Raw genomic sequence first — 12,122 nt, forward strand, 5'->3', positions numbered from 1 at the left:
GATGAAGTGGTAGATGGTGTACCTAGGAAAGAACGGTTAGTGATTGGGGCGGACTTTAATGGGCATGTGGGTGAAGGGAACAGAGGTGATGAGGAGGTGATGGGTAGGTATGGTTTTAAGGAGAGGAATGTGGAAGGGCAGATGGTGGTAGATTTTGCTAAAAGGATGGAAATGGCAGTGGTGAACACTTATTTTAAAAAGAAGGAGGATCATAGGGTGACGATAAGAGTGGAGGAAGGTGCACACAGGTGGACTATGTGCTATGCAGGAGATGCAACCTGAAGGAGATTGGCGACTGTAAGGTGTTGGCAGGGGACAGTGTAGCTAGACAGCATAGGATGGTGGTCTGTAGGATGGTTTTGGAGGCGAGGATGAAGAGGAGGAGAGTGAGGACTGAAAGAAGAATAAGATGGTGGAAACTGAAGGAGGAAGAGTGTAGTGTGAGGTTCAGGGAAGAGGTCAGAGAGAGGCTCAGTGGTGTTAAGGAGGTGTTGGATGATTGGGCAACTACTGCAGGAGTGATGAGGGAGGCAGCTAGAAAAGTACTTGGTGTGACATCTGGAAATAGAAAGGAAGACAAGGAGACGTGGTGGTGGAATGAGGAAGTGCAGGAGAGCATAAGGAGAAAGAGGTTGGCAAAACAGAAGTGGGATAGACAGAGTGATGAGAAAAGTAGGCAGGAGTACAAGGAGATGCGGCAGCAGGTTAAGAGGATGTGGCGAAAGCCAAGGAAAAGGCATATGAGGAGCTGTATGAGAGGTTGGACACTAAGGAAGGAGAAAAGGATTTGTACCGATTGGCCAGGCAGAGGGACCGAGCTGGAAAGGATGTACTGCAAGTTAGAGCAGTAAAGGATGGAGAGGAAATGTGTTGACTAGTGAGGAGAGTGTGTTGAGAAGGTGGAGGGAGTATTTTGAGCAGCTGATGAATGAGGAAAATCAGAGAGAGAGAAGGTTGGATGATGTGGAGATGGTGAAGCAGGATGTAGATAAGATTAGTAAGGAGGAAGTGAGAGCAGCGATTAAGAGGATGAAGAGTGGAAAGTCGGTTGGACCAGATGACATACCGTGGAAGCGTGAGATGTTTAGGAGAGATGGCAGTGGGGTTTTGACCAGATTGTTTAACAGGATTTTGGAAGGTGAGAAGATGCCTGAGGAATGGAGAAAGAGTGTGCTGGTACCGATCTTTAAGCATAAAGGAGATGTGCAGACCTGCAGTAACTACAGGGGTATTAAGTTGATCAGTCACACCATGAAGTTATGGGAAAGAGTAGTGGAAGCCAGGCTGAGAGAAGAGGTGACCATCTGTGAGCAACAGTATGGTTTCATGCCGAGGAAGAGCACCACAGATGCCATATTTGCTTTGAGGATGTTGATGGAGAAGTATAGAGAAGGACAGAAGGAATTGCATTGTGTATTTGTGGATTTAGAGAAGGCGACGACAGGGTGCCAAGAGAGGAGTTGTGGTACTGTATGAGGAAGTCAGGTGTGTCGGAGAAGTATGTAAGGGTGGTGCAGGACATGTATGAGGACAGTGTGACGGCAGTGAAGTGTGCAGTAGGTACGACAGACTGGTTTAGAGTGAAGGTTGGACTGCATCAAGGATCGGCCCTGAGCCCTTTCCTGTTTGCAGTGGTGATGGACAGGTTGACGGACGAGGTCAGACAGGAGTCTCCTGGACTATGATGTTTATGGATGATATTGTGATTTGTTGTGAGAGTAGGGAGCAGGTTGAGAAGTGCCTGGAGAGGTGGAGATATGCACTGGAGAGAAGGGGAATGAAACTTAGTAGGAGTAAGACAGAGTACATGTGTGTGAATGAGAGGGAGGGCAGTGGAGTGGTGCGGTTGCAGGAGAAGAGCTTCAGAAGGTGGAGGAATTCAGGTACCTGGGGTCAACAGTGCAAAGTAATGGAGAGTGTGTTAGAGAAGTGAAGAAAAGAGTGCAGGCAGGGTGGAGTGGGTGGAGAAGAGTGACAGGAGTGATTTGTGATAGTAGGGTATCTGTAAAATTGAAAGGGAAAGTTTATAGGACTGTGGTGAGACCTGCGATGTTGTATGGTTTAGAGACAGTGGCATTGAGTAAAAGACAGGAGGTGGAGCTGGAGGTAGCTAAAGATGTTGAGGTTTTCGTTGGGAGTGACGAGGATGGATAAGATTAGAAATTAGTTTATTAGAGGGACAGCGCATGTAGGATGTTTTGGTGACAAGGTGAGGGAGGCGAGATTGAGATGGTTTGGACATGTGCAGAGGAGGGACATAAATTATATTGGTAGAAGAATGCTGAGGATGGAGCCACCAGGTAGGAGGAAAAGAGGAAGGCCAAAAAGGAGGTTCATGGATGTGGTGAGGGAAGACATGCAGGTAGTTGGTGTAAAAGAGGCAGATGTAGAGGACAGGGTGGTGTGGAGACGGATGATCCGCTGTGGCGACCCCTGATGGGAGCAGCCGAAAGAAGAAGAAGACTTAATAATAATTCAACATTAAATCATTTCACATAACACTGTCACTATCTAATGATAAAGTTCCAGCTGTGGGGTTATAGCAATTTCAGGTTTTTACTCAAGAAGTTACACAAATTGTTTACAACATTTGTAAACAAAGTTAATCATAGTTCTTACTCTGTTTCTCTCTTACTTCACTTTCTACTCTCATGTATGGCTCCCTCTCCCCCAGAAGCCTTTTACATCAATATTCTGATTGGAGTAAGGATTTTTTTCTAAGAAAGTGATTTGGCATATGCTCCCATTTATTGGATAGCATTGAGCACTTTTTATGCCAGGGCAGATGTAGGTTACAGCCCTGAGATGAGGCATGCTTTTTGAATGATAGCACACTTAATACCTGCATTATCTCTGCTAATCTCTTGTGTCTGTCACTCACCTAAACCAAATAGCAGCACATGGTCACCTTCCCGGCACACATTACAGACAGCTGTCACCCTCGTTCGTGCTTGCGTGCATGTTGTCTGCATTTACTTGCCATAAATGGGGACACATTGTTGACATTTTCACATGATTGCTGATGTGCTGCAATGACATAAATAATACCAAAACATCCAGGAACCTAGAAACAATGTGAGTTTTAATAGGAAATAATTTATTTCTAGGTTGTTTTTGTTTGATTTGTTTTTTGAGAAAAATGAAATCTCTATAATGTTGGGGATAAAAAAATAATCTAGCATATAGTGAGTCAAAGCAGTTCTTTCTTTGATCTTTGCATTTATTTTTATTTTTTTGTAAATGAAAATATTTTAGTCCTGAGCATAAATGTTCTTTGTTTCTACACTCATTAACACACATGCACACACACTATTGTATTAAATATATTATATACATTCACTTTAGCAGTTAATTCAATGCAAATATCCAATTGGTTAATCACGTCAGTGTCATGAATGTACGATGCAGATACAGGTAAAGAGCTTCTGCTACTTTTTTTTTCTTCAAATATCAGTATGGAGAACAAAATTTGATCAAAGTGACTGACCATAGCAGGGTTTCTGGAGCTAGACTGTCTGAATTGAGTATTCCTAGACCTACTGATCTAGTTGGATTTGTATGCACAATAATCACTATACTGCTTACACAGGATGGTTAAAAAAAAGGTGAGTTATGTAAATGGTAATGCTCTGTTGATGTGAAAAGTCAGGGGAGAATTGTCTGAAACTGGATAATTAATGATTAAAAAAACAAGCCTAGGCTTTTTCTGATTGGGCTGGGTCCACTGTTGCCTCAAATACCTGGCTGACAGCAGAAAAAGTCGAAAGTTGAAAGCTTTCTGTTTTTTTTATTTATTTATTTAATTTTTACATATTTAATTTTTTTTACACATTTACATATTACATTAAGTACATATTAAGATGAATTTCACTCTTTCTTACAAGGTTATAAGATATTAGATAAGGCTGCACTAGAGGTCCTTTTCCAGCACCAGTGAAAGGAGGCAAGTTTCACACTTGACTCTACACATGTACATATTTTTTTTTCCATTAGAAGCACTTAATATCACCGTAAGCCAATTTGAGCAGATTCCATTATAATAGTTTTTCTATTGTTTTGCAAAAAAAAAAGACCACAAAACAATGGTGTAATACGTAAGTGTCAGGTCTTTCCAGTAACTTTAGAAATCTTTTGAGTAGTGAGTTCAGGTTCCTAACCTGGCTTCCCCTCTACTCACTAATCTTGACAGCGAGGCGATGAGGCACAACACTGCCTCTGTGTGGAAGCTACAAAGTCTGCTTTCCCTCAGCATTCTAAAACCGGATGAAAGGAAGAGAAAGAGCAAGGCTACTCTATTTCGCTGTGTAGTAATCCAGCAAAACTGATTTTGAAACAAAAGACAAAATAATCTATTATGATCAAGTAAAACTTGATGCTACACCAATGTTAATACTGCTACAACTGCTATTAATATGATTGATAGTAATATATAGTAATAACAATAGCTTGTTAGTTATGTGCTTATCTCTAGGCATCGTCATATAATTTACACTATAATCTGAAAATAAATTGTATGCAATTGCCTTGTGCTCACCTGCTTTAAAAAATATACATTCTAAACTGAGGTTTTATTGTAACCTTCATTCAGTACTAGTGTTTGAGTTTCACCTTACACTAGAGTCCATGTGTATGTAACAACTTTTTAGCGATCTGTTGTATAAAGCAATTGCTGGCAAACTTTGCCCTGAAACATGCTTTAGTTTAAAAATAATGCAAAAAAAATTGTAACAATTTTCCCAAAATGATTATCAACTCAGAGAAATTAATACTCACATACATGACCGTGACAGAATGATATAAAAAAAAACCAGTTAATTATTTTACAATTAAATGTGGCTCAGAGTAAAATTTGACCATCATTGTTTATGCAGTTTGTTTTTAGTTTTAAAATGTCTGTCTTAACTATTGTTTATACAGTGTGCTATATACGAAAGCAAACATTTCTTACTATAATGTATAGAAAATTTTACATTTCTATGGGGTGTCTTGGAACAAAACATGTAGACTGTTCTAAAACAACAGCCTCTCTGCCTCATACCTGATGAACTACAAACATTACATACAAGGCATGGCTTGGGTTTAGTTGGTTCTTTTGTCTAGTCGGATCCAGATACCCTTCTCCGGACGGAGAATGAGCTCCCCCAGAGGTCTCAGCTCCTCACGACTCTGACACGCTTGCACATCAAAGTGACGCAACACAGTAGAAAGAATCACCTTTTCTTCCATCATGGCAAAGCGCTGGCCTGAGGTTACACACAAACACACAGGAGAAATCTGTCATGTACCATTTTCCATCATATACCACTGTAATTCTGATTTCAAATTCATTGCTGAAAGGCAGCTGACAGAGGGATGAAATGATTAATCTTGGGAGGCATTGCACACTCTTTCTCTCTCTCTTGCACATGCAGTAATGTTTCCTTCTGAGTGGCCTGTGGGCTGGAACTTCCTCAGTACCTTATGAGAAACACTCTGTCTCAGTCAAGAAGTGGAAGACAGGGTTGTGCTCTCTGGAGATAAATGTGAGAGAAAAGTTAGCAGTTACTCTGTTTTATCCATCCATGTTAAATGGGTGATTGATTCTAGGTGGAGTGTAGATGCACATCCATGAATCGCAGTGTAATGATCCTTGGACGCTATATCATAAAAAGTGGTCTTGCTAATAGGATGTGACCTGCCTGATAAAATAACCCTGACCCAGATACTTAGCAGACTGAAGTTTTTCCACTTCTTCACTTAGAGTTGTGGAAGTGGTTTATATAAAGTTGCAGGTCATAGGCTGCTTTGCTGTGATTGGAATACAGTGTGATTGTTCATGTTTCAGCTTCTCTCTTAAGTCTCTTACCGATGCAGTTTCGAGCACCAGCAGAGAATGGGATGTATGAGTATGGGTGTCTTCCTGTACTGTTCTCTGGAAGAAAGCGCTCTGGTTTAAAGTCCTCCGGCTCTGGAAAGAAACGTGGATCACGATGAAGAGCGTAAGGGATGATCACAGCATTGACGCCTTCTGGAACTTTGAAACCATCTGGGGGAAATAGTGATTCTTTTTACAATTGGTCTGTGTTTGAGAAAGTGAGCACTATGTGACAATAAATAATTCTATCAAATGTTTTGACTGTTATATGCACGTCACATTTTCAACAATGGTGTTCATTGACTGTGTTCCCTATTGGCTGCAATTTTATTTAGATTCACACAGAGTGGAATGTAGTAAAAGCAGCTGAATATTTTCCCCTTGAGGCAGATAAAAAGGTTTGGAGCCACATAGAATCTGACTCAGGGAGTGAGCTGTTTCACTAAAATACAAATAATGGCAGTGACAGCAATTATTCATTTTTGTGCGCCAAATGATATGGTGGCAATGTGCTATAGCCTACTTATATGACAGTCCTCGCAGATGCTGCGTGCAAACAGCGGCACAGCAGGGAAGATTCGCAGGCTTTCCTTGATGACACACTCCAGGTACCGCAGACTCTTCAGGTCCTCCACTCCCACATGCCGCTGTGATGAACCTGTCCAGAAGTGCAGAAAGAAAGAGAGATAGTAAGAGATATCTCAAAGCTTCATAGTACAGTTTAGGTTTTATTTATAGAAATCAACAGTTGACAAACGTTTTCATTTATTTTACTCACATTATTTGGACTTGGAATTATCTAAGCAAAATGTGCTAAAATTATTGCTAAATATCTAAGATAAAATATTAAGAACAAAGAGTGGTCCCTGTTCCCATTCCATATTTTCCATCTTCTCACTCCATCAGCATGTGAAGGGGATTTGCATGTAACTATCATAAATGTTTTTATTGCTAATAATAATCTTTGAATTAACATTTAATTGAACACACACATTTTTCATCAACACATGAAAAGGTTATCTATGTTAACATCAATAAATGTTGTTTTTATATCAAATAAAGAAACAGAACATAAAGTTGTGTTACCAAACACCTCCTGTAGCTCTGCCTGTACTTTCTTTTGGACTTCTGGATGAGCCCCTATCAGATGTAAGGCCCAGTTAATGGAAGCTGCGGTCGTGTCATGTCCCTAATAAACATGCCATAAAAGGTTGGTATCAGGCACAAGATTGTCCAATTGTGGTATTCTGCAATGTAATTTCTTCCCACTTCAAACATGAAGGTGTCCACTTCCTCCTGAACGTCCTCATGGCTCAGTGCAGAACCAGTATTATCTGTGGTTTTTAACAGCATGTCCAAGAAAGCCCTTCGCTTTCTCCGGCCATGGTCTGACTCACCATCAGATCCTTCACTCGCATACTCTGCTCTCTCTTTTATCACCTTCAAAACACAAATGAAAGACTCAAAAATCTATTCAATATATATATATATATATATATATATATATATATATATATATATATATATATATATTTTTTTTTTTTATCAAAAGGATTACTATTATGCTTCCAAGCTTGTGGGTGTTTTAAAAAAACATGTACTATAAGACCTACTAAAAACAAGCATATCAATGTATATTAATGTATATTAATGTAGTGATATATTATTTGAGAATGCATTATGTTACTGATTATATAATTGAAACATTAATAGTTTGAGTGTGGCAATAGGTAGCAGGTTCATTTTACACACACTGTCCACTTTATTAGAAAAACCAGTACAACTGCACATTCATGCAGTTATGTAATCAGCCAATCATGTGGTAGCAGCACAATGCAGAAATCATGCAGACATGGGTCAAGAGCTTTATTTTACATTTACATCAAACAACTGAATGAAGAAAAGGTGTCATCCCTTTAATCAAGGCAGAGATGTGGGTACCAAAAGGGCTGGCTTTAGAATTTTAGAAAACAGTTGATATGCACTTTTAATACATAACAGTTTTTAGAGTGAAAGTTCAGTAGGTGCAAACTCCTTATGGATAAGAGGGCCCAGTGGAAAATTACCCGATTTAAGCTGTTGTCTACAGTAATTTAAATATTCAGTACAAGTATATAAAATATGCACAAAACATCAAACGTTGAAGGTACATACTGTGCTGCTGCTGTATAAATGAGCAATTTAATATGTGTTTCTGTTGAAGTGATTTGTAATATAGTAAGTGTACATCTATACACATTCTTGTTCTTAGATATGCAACTCTAAAATGACTCTAAGTGGGAATGAGTATGGGACTGCATAAGTGTATGGTGCCCTGTGATGCAACTGCTTGCTCCAAGGATTTGAAACCACTGATCTGGAACCACTGGAACCAAACTAGGAAAAAGTGTTTAATGTCCAGTTCAACACCAAAACACTTCACTTGATTTCCTAGTTGATCATCAACTGACCAATCACTAGACTAATTATTACTGTCAATACAACTAACAAAATCCTTACATACACTTTTTCAGCTGATTACTGACCACACAACTGCTTAAAATCAATACATCATCTATATACACTGTCTACATGAAGATACACTTTGTGATGTTACTAAGCCTTTTTTTTTCAGTTTATACTTGCTGATCTGCCTTACTCCTGTTTATGATAAGCTATTATTGCCTAGCCATTCTGTTTTCTCCTTGCACTTGCATCAACTTGTCTGCTAGTCGACACATAAAGTACAATTCCATGTTCCTACTCCAGGACATTTGTTTGTTGCTGGAAACTTCAGAAACTTGTGACAGTTTGTGGAATGGTATTGAAATTCTTAGATCACTGTCAGGTCCTTAACTCGGAATTTTACCATGAATGCCCGTTGTTTTGGGAAACAAATAATAATAATAATAATAATAATAATAATAATAATAATAATAATAATAATAATGTGGAAACTTACACCTGCAGTGAAGGAGTGTAAAATCCGCAGTTGTTTTGCATGCTCTTTACCCTCTCCTAACATGTTATAAATCCAGTCAGGCCACCACCACGGTGATCTCTGTCTACGAGTGATGATGTCACTCATCCTGTGGGAAGTTTATGTGAAGTTTGATCACAATTTACAAAGTATAAATGTAATGTTCTCCCCACTTCATGGTATTATATATTTTCTCTAGCATAATTCAATGAGCAATCACATAACCACAGCCCACTGACTATTAATCATGCAGACTTGTCTCCCATTTACACGCTTCCTGAAATATCCAGAGCACACATACACTTTAGCACAATTATCATGCTAGTGTGATTCTAAGCATGAGCTGTGATTCATGTAGTTTTACTTATCGCCAATACAAGTTTTGTTAGACCTGCTTGGACTAGTCCTTCAAGATCACATTAGTGTTTGTCTGATTTGTGATTGCCCTTGTCTACTTCACTACCTTGTGATTCCTAAAAAAACACCCTATGCTTGCATAATTTTTGACAAGTGATGTGGCCTTATATATTTCTTTTTATTATAAAAGTTTGCTCAAATAATTATAATTATAATTAATTTACTTCTTACTACTTAGTCCATTTAACTTTTATAATTAACTTGTTTGCTAAGAAATTACCTTGTTTTTGTGAACCAAAAGTAAAATAAGTATCTCTAATAAAATAAAATTCTATATTGTATAAATACAATGACTCTCTATATAGGTCCCTAAAATAAAACTGCAACAACTGCAGCTTCTATTTTTCTCCATTCATTCAAAAGGACCACTACAGCATTACCACTGAACAATAATTATCATTGCAGCTGCTTAATACATTTGTACCAGTACAACACACACTATAAATTCACTTCGTTTTCCACATTATAAGAGCTAATGCTGTGTGAGAATAATCATCCATTCAAATAGACATTGGTGCGCAGTTTCCATTGAGTAGAGAAGGTGACAAACAACCAGTGATTTTATTCCTTCAAAATGCATCTACACAGTGTATATACCCAACGATGTATATTTATGCAAATACTTACTTATACACAGTCTGGACATATTCTGAGTCAGCATTGCTCTGTGCATAGATGTTTTTGCCCATTGCTGTTTCTAGATTGAAAGGAAAACATATGCACTAGTACAATGATGCAATATTAAAATGACTTCAAAAACATAAAATATAAACATACACAAATAAAACACATAAGTACCTAATAAAAATGGCTACACATTATTAAGTAATAAGCTGTTAATAGTTTTATTTTAAAGATTACTGGTGTTTTAAAGGTATTGGTATGTTATACAGTGCAAAGAAAATATACCAACCGCATATAATGTCTAAGGCACAGAGTGTAATGTAGCTGAAGCAGTTAAATGGTTCTCCGCCTACATGTTTCACCATCTTTTGGATCAGAATATCACTCTGTTCATTCATCACCTCCAGGAAGTCAGTGAGGATAGAGAAGTGAAATGTTGGGGTCAGCATTTTGCGTCGATTGCGCCACTTGTCTCCTGTACTGTAATGTGTGGGAGGCAAATCATGAAATCCGTATAGTTACACTTTTTTGAATTTTGGTCTATAATTTTATTTAATGTTTGTTGAGAACTGCAATTCAATGATACTTGACAATAGTTATAGCATATCTGAGCCCTTATAAGAGATTTTGGTCTCGGCGTAAAGATCACTATTGGTTTATCATACCCTATAGCCGTACTACTGGAATACCCCAGAGTTTTGTTTTTTGTCTTTTCCTTGTATGCCATCAGTGTTCAGATGTCACTGCTTCTCCTAACACACAACTTTGTTCAGGCTGTCTTCCAGACAATAATTCGTAGTTGAAAATCCATCGAAAAAAGTGGTTTACATCCCAGCTAAGAAATGCACTATGTTAGACCAATCAATCATCAATGACACTCCCGGCTAAGCATCAATGAATAGATGGACTTAACCTTTCCAATCACATCAACCAACAGATGACTTTGACTGGACCCTCTGGTGTATTATTTATTTAGTTCAGACAATGTCTAGGATATTGTTGTTGTTTTTTCATGTACTTTTAGGTGTTTTTTGTATTATTTTACTGTTTACAAAACTGTGGTATTTTTAGGTTTAAAAGGCTTTACTGCTAGCTATCTGGCACTACCTAGATGACTTTAGCACATATACACTAGCATTGCCTGCTCGGGATCAGAAATTCTGACAGTCTTAAGAGCTCTTAAATCATAAAATAAAAACAATTATTATATATAATTATAATAAGATGATTCCCGCCTTAAACTTTTATACAGTATTTGTACCTGGTGAGTAAACCTGTGCCAAGCCATGGGTGCAGAAATCTGTAGGGGTAAGATTTATCTAGATGCTTAGAATTGCTGAGGACAGCCTAAAAAAAGAGAGAAGAACCTAATTTAAACAACAAGAATATAAATGCCTTGCCTTAATATTCCTTTAATAAATTGCATAATTTCTTTATGCAGAACAAACTGCTGGCGATTTCCCAGCATCACACAGAGCGACCATATGAACATGATTCATCATATTTTATTGCCAGAAGAGTGGGTATTGTAACTAATGCTTTAATTACAGTATACACACCTCTATTGTCTCTGCATGAAATAAAACAAGGAACGGGATGGGTCCCACCCAGACCTTCACAAGAGGCCTATGTCTGTTTTCATTAGTCCCCTCAATAATCTGGTTGAAAAAATCTTCAAATGACATACACATATAAACACAATGTACCAACTCTTTAGTATTGCATACAATGAAAACATGAGAGATTAACCATGGGGTTAAATAAAATTCTACAGTACCTCCTGCATTGGTTTTGAACTGTAAAGCATTACCAATGAATGGGAAGGCACCTTCCATTCCTGGAATTGGCTTCATCTCCCTCCATTTATGCATGTAGCTTTTAAGAGGAAAATGTAACAAAATATCAGAAGTACAAGCAGGATGATGGATGCTAGGCTCCCTAGAGTGTATAATCCAAACATTAGCTCCATTTTTCCAGTAATGGAATTGGCATCAGTAAATGTTCTAAAAAAGGTGGATAAAATCCCTCTCACGTGAACTTCAGACTTAACTTTATGGCCTCCAGCTAAATCATTGACAGGAAGAGCAACAGGATATCAAATATTATGTTACCATGTAAGCTGCGCTTTTTTTCTCTCTTTTTTTTTTTAAACCTGCAAAAACGTGTTTGCTGTTTTCATTGCTTTGCCAAGTCAGAAACTGAGAAGAATAAAAATGGAGGAATATAAAGTACTGTACACTGTTATTATTTTTGTTTATGAATGGTAAA

General features: G+C 38.0%; 1 protein-coding gene across 1 annotated transcript; it reads right to left on the reverse strand.

Moving 5' to 3' along the window:
* Positions 1-3,339: 3,339 nt before the first annotated feature.
* LOC124385624 (cytochrome P450 4V2) lies at positions 3,340-11,890 on the reverse strand. Its single transcript, XM_046848799.1, is given in 12 exon segments — positions 3,340-5,243; positions 5,846-6,025; positions 6,378-6,512; positions 6,941-7,043; positions 7,124-7,294; positions 8,796-8,922; positions 9,858-9,927; positions 10,144-10,334; positions 11,116-11,201; positions 11,414-11,526; positions 11,632-11,754; positions 11,757-11,890. Coding segments are annotated over 12 exon segments (1,530 nt in total). The 5' UTR covers positions 11,824-11,890; the 3' UTR covers positions 3,340-5,079.
* Between the last annotated feature and the right edge of the window lie 232 nt (positions 11,891-12,122).

Source organism: Silurus meridionalis, chromosome 5 (assembly GCF_014805685.1).
Source record: "Silurus meridionalis isolate SWU-2019-XX chromosome 5, ASM1480568v1, whole genome shotgun sequence".
Taxonomy (NCBI): domain Eukaryota; kingdom Metazoa; phylum Chordata; class Actinopteri; order Siluriformes; family Siluridae; genus Silurus; species Silurus meridionalis.